The sequence below is a fragment of the Suncus etruscus genome, chromosome 4 (genome assembly GCF_024139225.1).
Source record: "Suncus etruscus isolate mSunEtr1 chromosome 4, mSunEtr1.pri.cur, whole genome shotgun sequence".
NCBI lineage: Eukaryota > Metazoa > Chordata > Mammalia > Eulipotyphla > Soricidae > Suncus > Suncus etruscus.
The window spans coordinates 45,155,056-45,178,409 of record NC_064851.1 but is presented as its reverse complement, the minus strand read 5'-3'; the positions used below and the strand labels follow the sequence as shown (position 1 = coordinate 45,178,409).

The following is a 23,354-nucleotide window of genomic DNA, read 5'->3' as shown; positions in this document are numbered from 1 at the left end:
AAAACTCGAATGAAGTGACAGGACACACAGAGCAGCCCACAGTGAAGCTGTAGTCAGGGTAAAAAATGAAGTGAGGAATCCTCTGTTAAGCTGGAAAAGCAACAGTAACCACTGTATTGATGACTTCAGCGATCCCTCTGGTTGCACAAGTCATTTTGCTATCCAACTGCTTGACCCTTCCAAGGGCTATAATATAGAAGCATTACTGAAAAGGGCAGAAACTGCCCTGAGTGGTAGAGGAGAAGTTGTGTTCTTGAGCTGTGGAAAAAGGCTGAATGATATATGAATATGTGGTGGAGACTCAAATTTAGATGCAAGTTAATCTCAAATATCCGGAAGAGTATCATCTAATCTAATTATACAATTATTCTTTTTTACACGATTTGTTAAAAGGCTATTCTTTCTCTGAAAAAAAAAAATGTAAGCATTGACTGAAGGGTAAATGAAATTGTGTGATAAAGAGGATATTTGGAATCTACATACAATATTTTTTTGTCTTCTATAGCTATAATAAGAATTTGCAACTTTGAAAAGTTGAGATTATATATTTAGCATCTGGTAAGCTGAATAGCAGTCTTTCGTGACTGAGAATGATTTTTATGAGTCTTTTTTGTGTTCTGAAATGACTAATGGAACCATCTGGGATCAGCTGAAATTTTAAACTCCCTGAAGGCTGGAAAAGTCTTTCTGACTTTATAATTCCCTATAATGTCAGGCCTAGTGCCTAGTACTCAATTATTTATTGCATACATGACCGAATATATGCAGTTTCTGCATTTGTTCTGTTTCTGCTATTTTTGCATTTCCTGTTGACTTCTTTAGTATAATTTGTGATGACCATAACTTATGTGGTATTTTTGCAGATCTTTGTTACATATATTTAATATAGGTTTTATGTTGTTCTCTAAGGCATCTGAAGTTATATGATTAATCCAATATCTTATAGTTAATAAGTTATAGGACCCAAACTCAAATCAACTCCTTAACTTTTGAGGTCTGGTGCTTTCTAATATACTAGGATTACAAGTAGGATAAGAGGTAGAGGAATGCCCTTGTTTATTGAAGTTTTTTCCTCCTCAATAATGAAAGATAAAACTGCAGTCCTGTTCACTCAAGCATGAAAACTTGTTCACATGAGAATATGAATATCCCTTTTTGGGTCATTTTTAGGGCTTTTTATCTGCAATTGGATACCCTTTCCACAAAATGATTTTTAATCATGGAAAGAAAAAGAAGACTTGGAATTATCTTGAATTTGAGGAAGAAGAAGACAGACAATTAGAAGACTCCATGGCTTCTCTGGCATATCTAGTATTTGTACAGAACATCAGTATTGATCAATTTCCAATGGTTTTCAGGTAGGAAGTAGTATTTTGTTTTATTAATATATTCTACATGGAATATAATCACACATATTTAGCTAATGTTTAACACGCTACTTAATGTAATATGTTTTAAATAAAGTTTAAACAAAACTTCTATAATCGCTTAGACCAAGTGGTTGTTAAGTAACAAAGAGAGTTGAGTTGAGATTTATTTAAGGGATGAAGGGACAAGAAGAGTTAAAAAGTACTTTTGGGGGCCGGTGTGGTGGCGCTAGAGGTAAGGTGTCTGTCTGCCTTGCAAGTGCTAGTCAAGGAAGGACTGCAGTTCCATTCCCCGGCGTCCCATATGGTCCCCCCAAGCCAGGGGCAATTTCTGAGCGCTTAGCCGGGAGTAACCCCTGAGCATCAAACGGGTGTGGCCCAAAACAACCAAAAAAAAAAAAAGTACTTTTGAAGCTGTTGGAACCACCCTAGAAAATAAAGGAACTATCAGTTATCCACATGGCAGATTGAATTAACATTTCTTCACGAAATTACTACTGTGATTCTTAGTATTTTATATGTTCATTTTCAGTTACTTATAATCTAACTTACTCTCAACACACTGGAAAGTGAAGCTTTAACAGTAGGTTGTATTAAATACTCTTTAGTTACTTCTAAAGCTCTAAAATGCTTCCACATGAGACAAACATGTACATGATAAATTCTCTGCTTGATTATTATAATTTATATACTAGTATCTCTCTCCTGTTGTTTACTGTGCTCCAGTAATACCAACCCTTCAGTTTCTCATTCAACTGTGTCTTTCACCTTTTTGGCCATTATATATTAGGATATAATTAGAATCGCTATAATTAGAATCTTCTTTAGATTTAAATATTTCTTTTTAAGAAAAGTTTAATCTCACCAATTTAGGTTGAATCTTCTTGTTATTATACTGACTTTATTCTCTTTATCCACTAAGTTTATCTAAACTATTTGAAAAGTGGGTGTATAGTAGTATAATGAATGTTTGAAGTCTATGATAAGAATTGTATATTGTAGACTTTGGGTTTATTTTTTTATGCACTTTTACACTTTATGTATGAATATATTGGGGTATATATTTATATTCAAATATTAAAAATATTACAATAAAGTGTTCATAGCAATAATACAGCAGGTAGGGCACTTTTTTTGTACACGTCCAATATGGTCCAGTGAGAACCAACAGGAAGTGATCCCTGAGTGTTGCCCTGGCCAATGCTGGGTGTGGGGCCAAAACCAACAACAAAATAAACAACAAAATATATATGTAAACCTACAATTTGTTCACAATGTGTCAAACGTATCTTACAACTATAAATATGAGATGACTTTATAAAAACCCTGTGAGACTCTAAGTACACAGGACTGATTTTGACAACCACAACTGAGCAGAATGTTTCCAGTCACCATTAAAGAAAGACCTTGGGATTCAACAATGTACATATCTGGAGCCTGTAGTTGGTCTCATGACAGTATGCTTCAAGTGTGGAGACACACTGTATCTCTTAGGCCAAGGGAATTTCCTTTCTAATTTCCCCAATACTTACTGTGCCTATGCAAAAAAAAACAACAAATCAAACCAAACCAAAAAAGAAAAAAAAAAACCTTGCCACACCAGCCCCCCCTTTTTTTCTTCTTTTAAATTTATATTTATAGCTTCTAGACAGGAGTTCCTGCCTGCTTTCCTTTTTTTTTTTTTTTTTTTAAATAGAACAGAACCATAGAACACGAATCATCTTGTTCTGCCTCATATTTCTGTCTTCTTATAGATTGAGAAATAAAAGGAAGTGGATGGTCCCAGGAGCAAAGCAGTCTCATGAGCATTGAGTGGAAATAAAAAATGAGCAGGTCTAAATGCCCAACCCAAGTCAATGACAATAGAATCAAGAGACCGAAACTACAATAAGCTATACACAAAAGCGACCTATTACACTAGCAGACCAGGGGGCTAAGGGTGGAGGATGGGATGCCTGCTGGGAACAGTGGCAGAAGGAGGTCAACACTGGTGGTAGGAACTGCCCTAATTCACTGTCACTATGTACCTTAAATATAACTGTGAAAGACTTGTAATTCACATTGGTCTCAATAAAAATTATTAAAATAAAAACCCTGTGGATAAGGCATTATCTTATAGATGAAAGTCAGACTTTTGAGGGACTGTATGTGGCTCAGTGAGAGAGCATATGCCTTACATATAAGAGGATCTAGGTTTAATTTGTGGAACTGCAAAAAAGAAAAAAAAGGCTTAGTTAAGATAAACATCCAAAAATCACATTACTAATCAATCAGTTGGATAAATGGAATTTAAACATTGTTTGACCAGAGTGGCTGTACTCTTAATCACTCTTTCCTACCAAAATAGGACTTTGGCATGTGCCGCATTTTGGGTTGCCTTAATAAAATACCACAAACTAGGTAAAAGAGTAGATGTTTATTGTCTAGAAGTTCAGGGTCAAGTTTGTGAAAGATTGGTTCTTTCTGAGTATTTTTCAGCCTCTCCCCTAGTCTGTGTAATTTACTGGTACTCCTTGCTTAATGTTCCTAGATTTGTAAATGCATCATTCTCATCTCTACCTTTATAGTGTTATTCCTTTGTGAATGACTCTGTTCACATTTTTCTGAGTTTTTATTATTTTATTGTTTTTTGGGCCACACCCAGTGGTAATCAGAGGTCACTCATGGATCTTCACTCAGGAATCACTTCTGGCTGTTTTGGGGAACCATGTGGTATGCCAATCATCAAACCTGGGTCAGCCATATGCAAGGCAAAAGCCCTACCTATTGTGCTGTAACTCCACCCCCTGGGTTTTTTATTTTTATTTTTTGGTATGGATCTATAGCTATATATACCTTTTTAAAAAGAACAGCAGTTATATTGGACTAGGATCTAAGTAATGACTTCAATTTAATTAATTACATAAAGACCTTATCTTCAAGAAAGATCATTTTCTGAAGTATTTGATAATTGGACTCCAAAAGTCCCTATAAGTGTATTTAATATATATAAATTTTCTTAGAGTGTATGTATATATATGTGTATATGGTTTCATCTATATGGATATATATTAATTTTTGGTCTATTTTAGCCCATTGTACCTATTGCAGTTTAATATGGAGCACATTGAAGTCTTTCTGCAAAGGTAAGACCACTTAACATCTCAAGAATAATTTTTCTAGATAGATATTTAAATTTTTGTGCTCATTTTACAAAATTAGGCTATTTTATTTGGCTGTACCTTGATTAAATTATCATTGGAGATAGTTTTAGTATTTTCCTCAAGGAACATCAATCCTATTGATATCAATTGATATCAATCCCAGGTGAAGGAAGATTTATAACAAGGCAAATGTTCAAAGCCTCAGCAAACCAGGCAAGAATTTCACAGGGTCACCTGGCATGAGTAGTTATTAAATGTGTAAATTTACTTTTATTCTGTATGATTTTACACGCTTAATGTTTTAGTCACATAATAAGAATACATATTGAATTTGAATCTTAAGTTTAATAGCCTTGAAATTTTCAAACGTCTAGTAATTGAGCCAAAATACCACCTTGAATTCCTTGCATGGTTAAAACCTGGAACCTGGATATTTTTCATATGTTTATTTGGGGGCCACATATGGGATTACTCCTGGCTCTGCATACAGGAATCACTCCTGGCAGGCTCAGGGTACCATATGAAATGCTGGAGATAGAACCCAGGTTGGCTGCATGTGTTGTACTATCTATCAATCACTCTGACCTGACCTGGATATTTTTGCCATAGAAATTATGTGGTTAACAAACGTGTTTGTCATCATGGTGCTTAAAAAAAGATTATAATTTTATTTTTTTTTTTCTTTTTTTTTTTTAATTTTTTTTTATTTAAACACCTTGATTACATACATGATTGTGTTTGGGTTTCAGTCATAAAAGGAACACCACCCATCACCAGTGCAACATTCCCATCACCCAAGTCCCAAATCTCCCTCCTCCCCCCCCAACCCCCGCCTATACCCTAAACAGGCTCTACATTTCCCTCATACATTCTCAATATTAGGACAGTTCAAAATGTAGTTATTTCTCTAACTAAACTCATCACTCTTTGTGGTGAGCTTCCTGAGGTGAGCTGGAACTTCCAGCTCTTTTCTCTTTTGTGTCTGAAAATTATTATTACAAGGGTGTCTTTCATTTTTCTTAAAACCCATAGATGAGTGAGACCATTCTGCGTTTTTCTCTCTCTCTCTGACTTATTTCACTCAGCATAATAGATTCCATGTACATCCATGTATAGGAAAATTTCATGACTTCATCTCTCCTGACAGCTGCATAATATTCCATTGTGTATATGTACCACAGTTTCTTTAGCCATTCGTCTGTTGAAGGGCATCTTGGTTGTTTCCAGAGTCTTGCTATGGTAAATAGAGCTGCAATGAATATAGGTGTAAGGAAGGGGTTTTTGTATTGTATTTTTGTGTTCCTAGGGTATATTCCTAGGAGTGGTATAGCTGGATCGTATGGGAGCTCGATTTCCAGTTTTTGGAGGAATCTCCATATCGCTTTCCATAAAGGTTGAACTAGACAGCATTCCCACCAGCAGTGGATAAGAGTTCCTTTCTCTCCACATCCCCGCCAACACTGTTTATTCTCATTCTTTGTGATGTGTGCCATTCTCTGGGGTGTGAGGTGGTATCTCATCGTTGTTTTGATTTGCATCTCCCTGATGATTAGTGATGTGGAGCATTTTTTCATGTGTCTTTTGGCCATGCGTATTTCTTCTTTGTCAAAGTGTCTGTTCATTTCTTCTCCCCATTTTTTGATGGGGTTAGATGTTTTTTTCTTGTAAAGTTCTGTCAGTGCCTTGTATATTTTGGAGATTAGCCCCTTATCTGATGGGTATTGGGTGAATAGTTTCTCCCACTCAGTGGGTGGCTCTTGTATCCTGGGCACTATTTCCTTTGAGGTGCAGAAGCTTCTCAGCTTAATATATTCCCATCTGTTAATCTCTGCTTTCACTTGCTTGGAGAGTGCAGTTTCCTCCTTGAAGATGCCTGTAATGTCCTGGAGTGTTTTGCCTATGTGCTGTTCTATATATCTTATGGTTTTGGGGCTGATATCGAGGTCTTTAATCCATTTGGATTTTACCTTTGTACATGATGTTAGCTGGGGGTCTAAGTTTAATTTTTTGCAAGTGGCTATCCAATTGTGCCAACACCACTTGTTGAAGAGGCTTTCCCTGCTCCATTTAGGATTTCCTGCTCCTTTATCAAAAATTAGATGGTTGTATCTCTGGGGAACATTTTCTGAGTATTCAAGCCTATTCCACTGATCTGAGGACCTATCCTTATTCCAATACCATGCTGTTTTGATAACTGTTGCTTTGTAGTACAGTTTAAAGTTGGGAAAAGTAATTCCTCCCATATTCTTTTTCCCAATGATTGCTTTAGCTATTCGAGGGTGTTTATTGTTCCAAATGAATTTCAAAAGTGTCTGATCCACTTCTTTGAAGAATGTCATGGGTATCTTTAGAGGGATGGCATTAAATCTGTATAATGCCTTGGGGAGTATTGACATTTTGATGATGTTAATCCTGCCAATCCATGAGCAGGGTATGTGTTTCCATTTCCGTGTGTCCTCTCTTATTTCTTGGAGCAGAGTTTTATAGTTTTCTTTGTATAGGTCCTTCACATATTTAGTCAAGTTGATTCCAAGATATTTGAGTTTGTGTGGTACTATTGTGAATGGGGTTGTTTTCTTAATGTCCATTTCATCCTTATTACTATTGGTATATAGAAAGGCCATTGATTTTTGTGTGTTAATTTTGTAGCCTGCCACCTTGCTATATGAGTCTATTGTTTCTAGAAGCTTTTTGATAGAGTCTTTAGGGTTTTCTAAGTAGAGTATCATGTCATCTGCAAACAGTGAGAGCTTGACTTCTTCCTTTCCTATCTGGATTCCCTTGATATCCTTTTCTTGCCTAATCGCTATAGCAAGTACTTCCAGTGCTATGTTGAATAGGAGTGGTGAGAGAGGACAGCCTTGTCTTGTGCCAGAATTTAGAGGGAAGGCTTTCAGTTTTTCTCCATTGAGGATAATATTTGCCACTGGCTTGTGGTAGATGGCCTTCACTATATTGAGAAAGGTTCCCTCCATTCCCATCTTGCTGAGAGTTTTGATCAAGAATGGGTGTTGGACCTTATCAAATGCTTTCTCTGCATCTATTGATATGATCATGTGGTTTTTATTTTTCTTGTTATTGATGTTGTGTATTATGTTGATAGATTTACGGATGTTAAACCAGCCTTGCATTCCTGGGATGAAACCTACTTGATCGTAGTGGATGATCTTCTTAACGAGGCATTGAATCCTATTTGCCAGGATTTTGTTGAGGATCTTTGCATCTGCATTCATCAGTGATATTGGTCTGTAATTTTCTTTTTTGGTAGCGTCTCTGTCTGGTTTAGGTATCAAGGTGATGTTGGCTTCATAAAAGCTATTTGGAAGTGTTTCTGTTTGTTCAATTTCATGAAAGAGTCTTGCCAAGATTGGCAGTAGTTCCTCTTGGAAAGTTTGATAGAATTCATTAGTGAATCCATCTGGACCTGGGCTTTTGTTTTTCGGCAGACATTTGATTACTGTTTTAATTTCATCAATGGTGATGGGGGTGTTTAGATATGCTACATCCTCTTCCTTCAACCGTGGAAGATTATAAGAGTCCAAGAATTTATCCATTTCTTCCAGGTTCTCATTTTTAGTGGCGTAGAGTTTTTCAAAGTAGTTTCTGATTACCCTTTGAATCTCTGTCATATCAGTAGTGATCTCTCCTTTTTCATTCCTGATACGAGTTATCAAGTTTCTCTCTCTCTCTTTCTTTGTTAGGTTTGCCAGTGGTCTATCAATCTTGTTTATTTTTTCAAAGAACCAACTTCTGCTTTCGTTGATCTTTCGGATTGTTTTTTGAGTTTCCACTTCGTTGATTTCTGCTCTCAGCTTTGTTATTTCCTTCTGTCTTCCTATTCTTGGGTCCTTTTGTTGAGCATTTTCTAGTTCTATTAGCTGTGTCATTAAGCTACTCAGGTAAGCTCCTTCTTCCTTCCTGATGTGTGCTTGCAAAGCTATAAATTTTCCTCTCAGTACTGCTTTTGCTGTGTCCCATAAGTTCTGAGAGTTTGTGTCTTTATTGTCATTTGTTTCCAGGAACCTTTTTATTTCCTCCTTGATTTCATCTCGGACCCACTGGTTATTGAGCATGAGGCTGTTTAACTTCCAGGTGTTAAAGTGTTTCTTCTGAGTCCCTTTGGAGTTCACAAATAATTTCAGAGCCTTGTGGTCAGCGAAGGTAGCCTGCAAAATTTCTATCCTCTTGATCTTATGGAGGTATGTTTTATGTGCCAGCATGTAGTCTATCCTGGAGAATGTCCCATGTACATTGGAGAAGAATGTGTATCCAGGTTTCTGGGGATGGAGTGTCCTATATATATCCACTAGGCCTCTTTCTTCCATTTCTCTCCTCAGGTCTAGTATATTCTTGTTGGGTTTCAGTCTGGTTGACCTGTCCAGTGTTGACAAAGCCGTGTTAAGGTCCCCCACAATTATTGTGTTGTTGTTGATATTATTTTTCAGATTTGTCAACAGTTGTATTAAATATTTTGCTGGCCCCTCATTCGGTGCATATATGTTTAGGAGAGTGAATTCTTCCTGCTCTACGTACCCCTTGATTAATATAAAATGTCCGTCTTTGTCCCTTACAACCTTCCTGAGTATAAAGTTTGCATTATCTGATATTAGTATGGCCACTCCAGCTTTTTTATGTGTGTTGTTTGCTTGGATAACTTTTCTCCAGCCTTTTATTTTGAGTCTATGTTTGTTCTGACTATTCAGGTGCGTTTCTTGTAGGCAGCAGAAGGTTGGATTGAGTTTTTTGATCCATTTAGCCACTCTGTGTCTCTTAACTGGTGCATTTAGTCCATTGACGTTGAGAGAAAGAATTGTCCTGGGATTTAACGCCATCTTTATTTCAAAATTTGGTGTGTCTTTTGGGTAGTCTTGTCTTAGATTAGGTCTTTCAGTTTTTCTCTTAAGACTGGTTTTGTGTCTGTGAAGTTTCTGAGCTGTTTTTTGTCTGTGAAACCATGTATTCTTCCATCAAACCGGAAAGTGAGTTTTGCTGGGTATAGTATTCTGGGTGAAGCATTCATTTCATTCAGTCTTGTCACAATATCCCACCACTGCTTTCTGGCATTGAGCGTTTCTGGTGACAGGTCTGCTGTAAATCTCAGGGAAGCTTGCTTGAACATGATTTCCCCTTTTGATCTTGCTGTTTTCAGAATTCTGTCTCTATCTGTGGGATTTGTCATTGTGACTAGGATGTGTCTTGGGGTGGTTTTTCTGGGGTCTCTTTTGGTTGGTACTCTTCGGGCATGCAGGATTTGATCACATATATTCTTTAGCTCTGGAAGTTTCTCTTTAATGATGTTCTTGACCATTGATTCTTCCTGGAAATTTTCTTCCTGGGTCTCTGGGACTCCAATGATTCTTAAGTTGTTTCTGTTGATCTTATCATAGACTTCTATTTTCGTCTGTTCCCATTCTTTGACTAATTTTTCCATTGTCTGCTCATTTGCTTTAAGTTTTTTGTCCAATCTCTCCTGCTGTATGGAATTGTTATGTATCTCATCTTCCACAGCACCAAGTCTATTCTCAGCTTCTGATACCCTGTCCCAGAGCTTATCCATTTTGTCATTCACTTCGTTTACTGACTTTTTCAGTCCTGTTAGTTGACATGTTATTTCAGTTTGGAGTTTTGTCATTTCTGCCTTCATATTTTCTTGGTTCTTATTAGTGTTCTGTTCAACTCGATCCATGGTTTCTTGGAGTCTGTTGAGCACCTTCCATATTGCTAGTCTAAAGTCCTTATCTGAGAGGTTGATTAGTTGTTCAGTCATTATCTGGTCCTCAGAATTGTCATCTTCATTCTCTATGTCTGATGCTGGTTTGCGTTGTTTCCCCATTGTCACACTTGTATTGTGGGTTTTTCTACGTGTTGTAGTGGTATTCATTGTCTATATGATGTAGGCAGCACACTCCTCTGGCTCCTCCCTTTCTGGATGGGCTGACTTGCCTCTAAGGGAGGGGAGTCCTCCGTGGATGAAGCCTCACACTGGGACAAATCTTAGGCCCGAGCATGCAACAGAGAAGACAGTCCAGAGAGAAATGTTTGCTTCTGTGATATAGCGCCGTTCTTAGTGTGATTTTTCCTTCTTGTTGCAATGGAGTTCTTTCCTTAGAAAGAGTGCACGGCCGCGTAGCGAAGCGGAGCGGCCGTGCTCCTCTGAGCCTCTTTTTGCCCCACTCGCAAGAGTTTCACGCAAGAGGACAGTAGACAGACATAGACAGGTCACACTCACAGTCTTTCACAGCTGAGCCCCACTGGGCCGGTGTACTTTTGCGGATTTTCCCCGCCTGGTGTCACACACAGGGAGCCAGCTTTTGCAAAGGTTAGCCGGTTTTTATGCTCTGAAGTCCCTCCCTGAAAATGGCGTCTGGGCGAGCGAGGTTTCTGGAGGCTCTTTTTGCCCCACTCGCAAGAGTTTCACGCAAGAGGACAGTAGACAGACATAGACAGGTCACACTCACAGTCTTTCACAGCTGAGCCCCACTGGGCCGGTGTACTTTCGCGGATTTTCCCCGCCTGGTGTCACACACAGGGAGCCGGGTTTTGCAAAGCTTAGCCGGTTTTTATGCTCTGAAGTCCCTCCCTGAAAATGGCGTCTGGGCGAGTGAGGTTTCTGGAGCCTCTTTTTGCCCCACTCGCAAGAGTTTCATGCAAGAGGACAGTAGACAGACATAGACAGGTCACACTCACAGTCTTTCACAGCTGAGCCCCACTGGGCCGGTGTACTTTCGCGGATTTTCCCCGCCTGGTGTCACACACAGGGAGCCAGCTTTTGCAAAGGTTAGCCGGTTTTTATGCTCTCTCCACAGTCAAGAGTCCTTGGCTTTCAAAAGCATTCTGCACCTTGCGTGGCTCACTGGGACGACCAGTTCGCGCTCGCGCCCGAGGTCCCAAGATTATAATTTTAAAAAATAGATTTGACAGGTGCTTTCCGAGGTAAACTTTTCATTATTATTTTTATCTTCTGTTAGAGAAATTCATCCCTTATGTTTATTTACTAGATTAATAAAAGTAAAAATCAAAAAACAAAACAAAACAAAAAAACAAACTTATTTTCACAAAGAAAAGAAAAGAAACTATATAGTTAGCAGGGGCCAAGTGATAGCACAGCCATAGACCCAGGACAGACCCAGGTTTGATTCCTGGCATCCCATTTGGTCCCCCAAGCCTGCCAGGACTGATTTTTGAGTACGAGCCAGAAGAAACCCATCAGCACTGCTGGGTGTCGCCCAAAATGAATGAAGAAATAAATAAATAAATAAAAATAAAAGTAGAAAAAAGAAATTATGAAGTTAGTTATCATAAACTTTTAAAGAACCATAGCATCTAGAAAGATTTCAAGGGTCAAAGAAAGAAATATTACAGTGGGTAGGGTGCTTGCCTTACATGTGGTCGACTGGATTTGATTCCTGGCACCCCATATGGTCCTCTGAGCACCGCCTCTAGTGATTCTTGAGTGCAATGCCAGAGATAAGCCCTGAGCACTTCCAGGTATGGTCCAAAAACCAAAAGAAAAAAAAAGGTATTTAATTTTTAGCAAACATATATTAGACATATTTCTAGAATATATAATATGCTCTATAGTAATGTATAATTGCTTTCTTAGCACTTGCTATTGTAGATCTATTGCTTTAATAACAAGAAATAAATCCTGAGTAGTTAACTTAAGCAAAAGGCAAATTAAAATTGGACTAAGAATTCTTAGTTCAGGCTGAGAGAGAGTTTAGCAAGTAGGGTAAAGTTGGTTTTGCATGCAGCTGATATGGGTTCAATCCCTGGCACTACATCTGGCCCCCAAACTGGCCAGATGTGTTCCCTGAGTGCAGAGCACTCCCCTTTCCCCAAAACTAAGTTCTTCAGTAGAATTTCTCATTAATAATATGTAGTTCGAATTTCAATTTCTGCCTTTTTCTAAAATGAGTCATGGTAAAGCTGTTTAGAAAATCATACTGATATGTTTTAATATTTTTTTCCAGAACAGAAGAATCTGTTTTCTCAAAAGGCTTGGTAAGCTTTCATTGTTGTTTGCACTTATTATAATTTAAATATAGTGAGGTCAACAAATACAGTAGATACAACTGATAAAATACACATATATCTATCTTAATTTAGGATCTGTTAGAGAATGGTTTATTGAGACTAGAAGACAATAGTCTACTGCACCAGTACTTAGAAATCAAGAGTTTTCTTACAGTACCTCTGGTAAGTAAAATATATATTTGTATATACATATACAAGTAACCCATTTCTTATTTTGACACAATGTATCCTATTTCTTATTTTGACTTCTTTCCCACTTTGTTATTAAGTGCTAATGCTATACTCCCTGGTAAAATTTTCTGTGATAATAGCAGAGCTGTTCTTTTATATATGAAAGCTACTAGCTACACTGAACACTTCAACATAGCTAATTACAAAAGAAGGGATTTTTATATATCTTAGATTGTAGATAGCAGTATATGTGGCAAGTGACAACCATAATTGACAATATAGGATCAAGTGAAAAAAACATAATTTTCTCCTTGAACACTTTTTTTGAACTCTAGGAAATGAACTCTATGGACTCTATATGAACTCATATGGACTCTAGGAAATGAAATTCCTTTACTTAGCTCATAAATCAATAACTTAAAATTCCTACTAAGTCATGCACTGAATCTTACTGGAAATAAAATTTTTTCCTGTCTGTTTGCCTAACATGATTTTTATTCATATCCAAGTTGGTTCTTTGATAACCATGTCAAACATTTAAGTAAAAAAACATCAACAGAAAAAAATTGGGGCTGGAGATATAGCATGGAGGTAAGGCGTTTGCCTTGCATGCAGAAGGTCGGTGGTTCGAATCCCAGCATCCCTTATGGTCCCCCGAGCCTGCCAGGAGCAATTTCTAAGCATAGAGCCAGGAGCCAGGAGTGAGCCCTGAATGCTGCTGAGTGTGACACACAAAAAAAGAAAAAAGAAAAACATGACTTTTCACAGTATGCTAATCCTGATTTTTTTTCTTTTTTGGGGTCAAACCCGGTAGCACTCAGGGGTTACACCTGGCTCTATGCTCAGGAATCGCTCCTGGCAGGCTCAGGGGACAATATGGGATGCAGGGGTTCGAACCACTGACCTTCTGCACGCAAGGCAAATGCCTTACCTCCATGCTATCTCTCCGGCCCCTTTCCTGATTATTTTTAATGACTGGATTATACTTCTGCATTTGGTTTTGTTTTGTTTTGGTTTTGGTTTTTGGGTCACACCCAGCAGCACTCAGGGGTTACTCCTGGCTCTATGCTCAGAAATTGCTCCTGTCAGGCTCGGGATTTGAACCACTGATCTTCTGATTGCAAGGCAAATGCCCTACCTCCATGCTATCTCTCCAGCCCCCTAACTTCTGCATGTTTAACTCCATACCACACATAACTAAAATTTAGCATTACTTCTGAGTTTACTTTGTAAAAATTGCACTCAATATTTATCACTTACCAAGAGGATTGTCGTTTTGTTTGCTGATGAAAATCCTCAAAGGAATGTACTGTTACTATTAAATCTCCTACAGCACATTTATGAGCTTTTAGTATTCACTATTTCAAATATAATTATTTGTCTTCTAAATAACCTTTTAAGTCTTAATTGAAGTTTTTTTTTTTAATTTCCAGGGTTTAGTCAAAGTAATGACACTTTGTCCCATTGAGACATTGGTATGTAAACATTTTTGGACTTAAGTGAATTATAGTGAGAAGTTTCAGGAAAAACTTTTTATTTTATGTGACAATGGTATTTCTTCAATTTTAGAGGAGAAAAGGATTAGCTATGCTGCAATTGTATATAAACAAGTTGGATTCACAGGGAAAATACACATTATTTAGGTATGTATCATGTGGTTGGTTAAAAAAAGTGGCACCAAATAAATTATTCCAGACATTTTAGTATGTTTTGCAAGTCAGCTCTACTCAGAAACCATATTATAATAATATATTGTGGAGGGCACAGAAAGTTTATTATGGATATGTATGTGCATGAATTTTTGAGTAATAGCCTCTATCTCAATTCAGTTATCTGAAATACTCCAAAATTCAGACTTAAAATATTGTTCCTGCTTGAATTTTAGATATGTCAGTAATTTTCACAGTAGAAATGAATGACTATGGAGTTATAACTTTGACAGCTATTATAATAGAGCTTATTAGTCTTTTTTCTTTTTTTATTTGTCTTTTTTTAACCACACCCGGCGATGCTCAGGGGCTATTCCTAGATTTGCTCAGGATGCCTTCCCAGCATGCTCAGGGGGCCATGTGGGATGCCGGTGACCGAACTCAGGTCGAGCACATGCAAGGCAAGTGCCCTACCTACTATTCTATCGCTCCAGCCCCAATAGAGCTGCTTTTTTTTTTTTTTTTTTGGCCATACCCGACTGTGTTCAGGGTTACTCTTGGTTATCAGCTCAGAAATAGCTCCTGGCAGGCACAGGGACCATATGGGACACCGGAATTCGAACCAAGCACCTTAGGTCCTGAATCAGCTGCTTGCAAGGCAAACACCACTGTGCTATCTCTCCAGCCCCCAATACAGCTTATTATTAATGGTGCTACTTGAGAGGGATCCATATTCTAGAACCCTGTGAATTAAGAATTTGCAAACTGGAGAGTAAAACCTTGAATTTAGTCAACCTGAATTCAATCTCTAGCATCACATGTGGCCCCCCAAGCCCTGGCCACAGTAATCTCTAAGTGCAATTAGGAGTAAGACCAGATCACAGTAATGTGTGGTCCAAACTCTGCCCACTCCATACATAAGAGAAATTGCTCATCAGATAGTGCTCCATCCCCTAGTTAAAAAAATAAAAACTGGCAAATGTTCTCTGTTTTATTTATTTCTAAGAAATGTTTTTTTCTTAAGCTAGTTCTATTGAGTTTTCTTTCTTTATAGTAAAATAAGTCTACCAGGCTAATCTATGAGGAATAATCTAGAGTTAGTAAGTTACTTATCTCTCATACCCCTACAAATTTCTTGTTTGAAAGATTTAGTTAATATAAACTGTACTAGTTAGAGCAATAATTTTCAGAGGAGATTTTTGTATTTTGGTTGAATACCTTGCTAATGTCTTCCTGGCAGTTTTATAGTTCTAGAAATAAACACATGGCTTATTAACATATGTAAAACTTGTCATAGTTATAATGCAGTCAGAATAATTTCAAATATAATTTTTCTTTTCAGGTGCTTATTAAATACAAGTAATCACTCAGGTGTGGAGGCCTTTATAATTCAAAATATCAAAAATCAAATTGATTTGTCTTTAAAGGTAAGTGCATAACTAGTGTCAACTATCATTTTATTTTTGTTTTTATGTATTTATTTATTTTTTTAAAATTCACAAATTTGTGTGTCATCCTTGCGCAGAGGTCATGCTAATCTTCTCTGTATCGTTCCAATTTTAGTATATGTGCTGCTGAAGCGAGCACTTACTTAAGATGTATTCGCTTGGGACTGGAGCAGTGGCACATCAGTAGGGTATTTGCCTTGCATGTGACTGACCTAGAACAGACCACAGTTCCTCCATCCCCCGGTGCGTCCCATATGGTTCCCCAAGCCAGGAGCGATTTTTGAGTGCATAGCAGAAGTAACCTCTAAGTTACTAGTATGGCCCAAAAAGCAAAAACCAAAAACCAAAAAAAAAAAAAAAAAAAGATATATTCACTTGTTTTTGAAATATATCCCTGTGAATTTTTGTCCTTCCAACAGTGGGGGAGACTTTCAAGAGCCATACAACAGGCTTGGGCATCTGATAGATGACAAGGAATCCAACTTAGGACCTTGAACTTATGTTCTGCCACTTGAGTCTCATTCCTGCCCCCTTTGAAATTCTTGTATCACTAATGTTAAGGTATAAATTTTTCCCAGTTTGTCTTTTTTGTGTTGTCTGTTATTTATTTATTTTTGGATCACACCCAGCAGCGCTCAGGGGTTCCTCCTGGCTCTAAGCCCTGAAATCGTTCCTGGCAGGCTCGAGGGACCATATGGAATGCGAACTACTGTCCTGCATGCAAGGCAGATGCCCTACCTCCATCCTATATCTCTCCGGCCCCCTGTCTATTTTTTTTTTAAATCATAGTTGGGGGCTGGAGAGATAGCACAGTGGTAGGGCACTTGCCTTGCATGTGGCCAACCCAGAGGGATCTGGTTCGATTCCCGGTATCCCATATGGTCCCCCAGCCTGCCAGGGGCAATTTCTGAGGAACTCCAAGAGGAACCCCTGAGTGTCACTGGGTGTGGCCCAAAAACCAATCAAATAAAGTTTAAAAAATATAAAATAGGGGCCAGAATGGTGGTGCAAGTGGTAAAGCATCTGTTTTGCCCACACTAGCCTAGGACGGACTGTGGTTCTGTCCCCTGGCATTCCATATGATCCCCCAAGCCAGGAGCAATTTCTGAGGGCATAGCCAGGAATAAATCCTGAGCATCACCAGTATGGCCCAACCCCCCAAAAAATAAATCAAATAAAAAATTATAGTTGTAAAATTTTGTTAGGTACATATTTAAGTAGTATTAATTCTTTAAGCTGATAATGAATTTTTTTGTTTTACTGTATACATATAAAATATTAATGAAAACTTCAGTCTAAGGTTTTTATGCATCACTTCATATCTGAAACTAGAGATTGTGTGCTTGTATATTAACACTGGAAGGGTTTATTCCTGTGTCAAACTAGTGAGAAGAATGAAAATGAAAGAAAATGGAAGTTTAAAAATATACTAGTGAGAGAATAGAAGTTTTGTGCTGGAGTGATAGTAAAGCAGATGGGTCATTTACCTTGCACTCAGTAGACAGGATTTAATCCCTGGCACCACATATGGTTACCTAAGCCCACTAGGAGTAATCTCTGAGCACAGAGCCAGGAGTAACCCTTGAGCACAGCCGGGGTGGGGGGTCCCAGAACAAATATATGTAATATGTATTTGTATTAGGAAGTGCATGAATTTAGCAAGCTATTATGTTAATAAAGATTTCCTGATTTTTTTCTTTTCCTTTTCAGAAAGCATCTAACAATAAGTGGTTTACAGGACCACAACTGATTTCCCTTCTGGATTTGGTACTATTTCTTCCAGAGGGCGCTGAAACAGATCTTCTGCAAAACTCAGATAGGTGAGGTGCCCATTACTAAGTTATGATGATAAAATCAGAACCTCTGCTTAGAGAATCTAATTAAACATTTTTTCTTTTTTTTCCACTGGTTAATTCTATGACTGAAACCCCAATATGAAATTTTTTGTGAACACAGTGATTAAATAAATAATAAAAATAAAAAATAAACCCTAAACCTACTCCTACCCCTAACCTAATACAAACCCTATACCTTAGCCTATCCTAACCCTAAACCTAACAAATAACACTTACACTAACCCTAATTTACCCTAACTCTAAACCTAAACCCAAACCTAACTTCACCCTTATACCAACACTAACCCTAATATAACCCTAATCCTAGTCCATAAACCGTAAGCCTAACCATAACTATAACTATACATAACCTTTACCCATAAGTCTAAACCCTAACCCTAACTTAAACCTAACACTAATTTTAAAACCTAATCTTAACTCAGACTCTAACCCTTGGCCTAATACTAACTCTAACTCAAACATAACCCTGACCCAAGCCTAACCTTACCCCTATCACTAAACCTAACACTAAATCTAAATCAAACACTAACCCTAAATCTAACTCTTAACAATAATCCTAACCCTTACCTTAATTTAACCATAATTAACTCTAATCCTAACCCTCATTCATCCTAACCCTACCACAAACACTAGCCCTAACCCTAACCTTAACTGTAAAAAGAAAGAGCTCTGGTTAGTTCATAAAATTAATTCATATTTAAGTAGATGCTAATTACATAAAATTAATAATTAAAACCAAAATATTGTTCTTTCCAGAAGTATGATGATCAGTATGATTTTGTACCTTTGATGATCTCTAATTTTAGAGATCTGTAACTGCAACACTGGTGACCAAACACTATAAATCTTTTTTGCTTTTTGGCAGGGGGTGGGGTAGGGTAGGATAGGGGAAGGACTACACACCTTGAGATGTGTAGGGCTAACTCCTGGCTTTGCCCTCAGAAATTACCCCTGGTGGGCTTGGGGGACCATATGGAATGCAGTGAATCAAACCCAGGTCAGCTGCACATGGCAAAAGCCCTACCTACTGTACTGTCTCTCTGGCTCAGCAAATAGGAATTTTATATATGTCACTTAATAAGAGCTTATTTGGGGACCTTATTGTATTTTCTAAGTTATCATCTTTTCTTGAGGGGGGCCCATCTAATATGTGATTTCACATTCAGTATACTAGAATGATGCAGAGAAATGGTTTTAAACACTTATTTTTAAAAACTAAAATTCAGGAAGTAAGTAATGATATGCTTAAATATTAAAGATAGCTGGCTTGAAGGGAAAAATAGAATAGTAATTTCAGGTAAATTTGTGAACTCAAATATAGAAGATCAATTATGTAAACATGCACTGTAATTTATATTTTTTTCCATTAACAGGATAATGGCTTCACTAAATTTATTGAGGTATTTGGTTATCAAAGATAATGAAGATAATCCAGTAAGTAAATTTTAATAAAACTAAGTATATTCAGAATGCATAAGGAATGTTTTAAATTTTCGTATCATTACCAACCCATCATGTAATATCTTACCCTGCTACAAAGGCTGGGGATGAAGTGCCGATAGGTATTCTGAAACAGATTAATTCTCAGTAGTTCTTATTACCAGCTTCACTTTTCTGTTGTGGTTTTGTTTGTTTTGTTTATTTTTTGTTTTTTGGGGGGCCACACCTCACCTGGTGACGCTCAGTGGTTACTTCTGGCCAGGCACTCAGAAACTGATCCTGGCTTGGTGGATCATATGAGACTCCGGGGATCAAACTGAGGTCTGTCCTGGGTCAGCTGTGTGCAAGGCAAGCATCCTACTGCTGCACTACCACTCTGGCCCCTCTGTTGTATTTTTTCTTATTTAGTACTCTTGAGTAGGTAGGTTCCAGGCCTTAAGTAAATTCACATTTTTTAACTGAACATTATTTGGAGTCTCGAGCTGCTGTCACACGTAATCATCTATATGGCCTCAGTAGAAATGACAAATTGAAGCTTTTCAACACTAAACCTGAATTTATTAATGACACCTTTTGGACAATGTGTAGGAAGCTGAGTATTTTCTTAAAGTAGTATATCATTAGAAAACTATTTGAGGGAGATTTATCATCCAGTAAAATACTTTCTTTTTAGTATCTTTTCATCTATGCTATTTCTATGATTGCTTTTCCTATATGTTATATATAACTGCTTGGACTCATTTTTTTTATTTTGGTTTATGGGTCATATCTAGCAGTGCTCAGGGGTTAGTTGCTCCTGGTTGTGTACAGGGTACGGGCCCACATGGGGATTGACCCTGGATTGTTCACTTGCAGGGCAAGTGCCCTGTGTATAGTAATATCTCTCTAGTCCTCTGAATTAATCTTTTTGTTGTTTTCTTTAGTTTTGTGGCCTTACTCAGTGGTGCCAAGGCTTAATCCAAATTGTATTCAGGAATCACTTCTTACATATGTGGTGCTAGAAATCAGAATGGGGCTGGTTGTGGACAAGGTCATCATTGTAACCACTGTACTATCTTTTTAACCCCTTGAATCTGTTTCTTAAGGAAGTAATTACTTATTTTTTTTTTTATAAATATGACAAATGTCTCTAACAGTCAAATCATGAGTGGGATGAAAACTTTATGGGGAAAATAGCAGTTTCCTTATCAAAAATTCTAGTAGATCAGGGGCCGGGAAGGTGGCGCTAGAGGTAGGGTATCTGCCTTGCAAGTGCTAGCATAGGACGGACCGCGGTTCGATCCCCCGGCGTCCCATATGGTTCCCCCAAGCCAGGGGCGATTTCTGAGTGCATAGCCAGGAGTAACCCCTGAGCGTCAAACGGGTGTGGCTCAAAAACAAACAAAAATTCTAATAGATCAAATGATTTGATGACCTTATCAGGCAAAAATAGTTACTTGCTACTACAGACTAGTTGCTCTTTACCAGGTTATGTTTTCTCAACATGTTGCTGAGAAAAATCTCAAACATATTGTCAAATTGAAAGAATTTTATGGAGATCACTTATTTACCTATAACTTAACTCAACCATTAACGTTTTATTTTTATTTTTTTGGTTTTGGGGGCCAAACCCGGTGACGCTCAGGAGTTACTCCTGGCTATGCGCTCAGAAATCGCTCCTGGCTTGGGGGACCATATGGCATGCCACGGGATTGAACCGCAGTCTATCCTAGGCTAGCACCAACAAGGCAGATGCCTTACCGCTCTCATAACACTGCTGCTCTGGCCCCTAATGTTTTATTCTTAATGTGTATTCATTGCTCTATCCTTTACCTATTACTCTTTTCTGACATTTCAAAGTAAGCTATAAACATCAGTGTACTTTAAATAGTTCAGCATGTACTTCATTAGAGTAAAATACTTTTCTGTAATTTTTTGAGGGAGAATTTACTGTATTTTTTGTACCATAAGATACACTCCCCCCCAAAAAAAAGATAGGGGGAAAATGTCTGCATCTTATAGAGCAAATGCCTCCTAGAGCTGAAGCCTGAGGGGATTTTTTTTTATTAACGAAAAAATATTTTAAATGTTTTTGTTTTATTTACTTTTATTTATGTATTTATTTTTGAGTTTTGAGTCACTCTGGGCAGTGCTCAGGGGTTACTCCTGGCTTTATGCTCAGAAATCACTCCTGGCAGGCTCGGGGGACCATGTGGGATGCCAGGATTTGAACCACCATCCTTCTGCATGAAAGGCAAATGCCTTACTGCTGTGCTATCTCTCCAGCCCCATGTTTTATTTTATTTATTTATTTATTTATTTTTGGTTTTTGGGCCACACCCAGCGTTGCTCAGGGGTTACTCCTGGCTGTCTGCTCAGAAATAGCTCCTGGCAGGCACGGGGGACCATATGGGACACTGGGATTCGAACCAACCACCTTTGGTCCTGATTGGCTGCTTGCAAGGCAAACGCCGCTGTGCTATCTCTCTGGGCCCCCATGTTTTATTTTCTAATGTAAAAAGAAGAAAGAGGTAAATGTGTTTAACCAGTTGTGGATTGGCGTATTGTAAATATGGTATACTTTGGTCTCAAGTAGAAGTCTGAACATTCTGAATCATGAACTACATCTGACTTCCAAAGTAACTTGTGATAAATTAGAAATGAGATGGTACAGTGGCTAGGGCACTTGCCTTGAAGTAGGTTGGCCTGGATTCAATCTCTGGCATACTATATGGTCCTCTGAACCTTGCCAGGAGTGATTCCTGAGCACTAAGTCAGGCTTAAGCCTTGAATTCTGCTGGGTGTGACTCCAAAATAGAAAAATAGAAACGAGAAAAATTCTGCAGTAGTGAAGACTGTAGGACTTAAGAAAAGTTTATTAGGGCCCGGAGAGAGAGCACAGCGGCGTTTGCCTTGCAACCAGCCGATCCAGGACCAAAGGTAGTTGGTTCGAATCCCGGTGTCCCATATGGTCCCCCGTGCCTGCCAGGAGCTATTTCTGAGCAGACAGCCAGGAGTAACTCCTGAGCACCACCAGGTGTGACCCAAAAACCAAAAACCAAAAACCAAAAAAAAAAAAGAAAAAGAAAAAAAGAAAAGTTTATTAAGGTGTGATATGTTTTCACTTCTTTAATAATTAGGGGAGACCACACCTAGAAATGTGATTTGTCCAATAGGTTAAAAAAAACCTTAACAATAGATCTATTTAGATGTAGAGCAGCATATTATAGAGAAATCTGCAAAGGTAGTGTAGAGGTTAGGGCACATGTCTTGCCTGCAGCCTGGCTTTGTTTTGAGTTTCAACAACCCAGGATGGTGATTCGAATCCTGGCACTCCAATAGTCCCCCGAGCCTACCATGAGCGATATTTGTCCCTCTTCCTCTCTTCCTTTGACTTATTTCACTTAACATAATGATCTCTATATCCATCTACATATTTCATCACTTAGTTTTTTTCTAAGAGTTGCATAGTATCCCACTGTGTAATGTACCAGTTTCTTTATACACCCACCTGTTTTCAGGCACTTGGGTTGTTTCATGATTCTGGCTATTGTGAATAGTGCTGACATGAAGATAGGGTACAGATATCTTTTCTATATAGTGTTTTTGTGTCCCTAGGGTATATTCCCAGGAGTAGTATTGTTGATTCATAAGAGAGCTCAATATCTAGTTTTTTGGGAAATGTCTTTATTGTTTTTCAAAAAGGCTGGGCCTGTCAATATTCCCACTTACAGACTGAAGGAATATATATTTTTTTTTCAATTATTCCTTTTGTTTGTTTTTTGGGCCACACCCGGTGGTGCTCAGGGGTTACTCCTGGCTCTTTGCTTAGAAATCACTCCTGTCAGGCGTGGGGGATCATATGGGATGCCGGGATTTGAAGCACTGTCAGTCCTGGGTCGGCTGCTTGCAAGGCAAATGCCCTATCACTGTGCTATCTCTCTGGCCCAGGAATATATTTTAATTTCTGAGAAAACAGCTTAACTAAGACCCTAATTATAGTTATTATGTTTTGGATGGGGCCGGAGAGATAGCACAGCAGCGTTTGCCTTGCAAGCAGCCAATCCAAGAGCTAAGGTGGTTGGTTCGAATCCCAGCATCCCATATGGTCCCCTGTGCCTGCCAGGAGCGATTTCTGAGCGTACAGCCCTGAGTAACCCCTGAGCGTCGCTGAATATGGCCCAAAAACCAAAAAAAAAAAAAAAAAAAAAAAAAAAAGTATGCTGTGTATATATTCTTTTTTTTTTTTTTTTTTTTTGGTTTT

General features: G+C 38.2%; 1 protein-coding gene and 1 non-coding gene across 2 annotated transcripts in view; one reads left to right on the top strand and one right to left on the bottom strand.

Moving 5' to 3' along the window:
- GLMN (glomulin, FKBP associated protein) overlaps positions 1-23,354 on the top strand; it is a 53,246-nt gene that overhangs the window by 21,628 nt on the left and 8,264 nt on the right. Inside the window, exons 7-15 of the mRNA XM_049772218.1 lie at positions 1,171-1,358; positions 4,439-4,492; positions 12,484-12,514; positions 12,620-12,709; positions 14,152-14,193; positions 14,288-14,361; positions 15,710-15,794; positions 17,526-17,635; positions 19,045-19,105. Coding sequence (XP_049628175.1) covers positions 1,171-1,358; positions 4,439-4,492; positions 12,484-12,514; positions 12,620-12,709; positions 14,152-14,193; positions 14,288-14,361; positions 15,710-15,794; positions 17,526-17,635; positions 19,045-19,105 — 735 coding nt within the window. The remainder of the gene's footprint in view (positions 1-1,170; positions 1,359-4,438; positions 4,493-12,483; positions 12,515-12,619; positions 12,710-14,151; positions 14,194-14,287; positions 14,362-15,709; positions 15,795-17,525; positions 17,636-19,044; positions 19,106-23,354) is intronic.
- LOC126007321 (U6 spliceosomal RNA) lies at positions 15,848-15,954 on the bottom strand. The gene has a single exon (XR_007494903.1). It is a non-coding gene; the product is annotated as a U6 spliceosomal RNA (small nuclear RNA).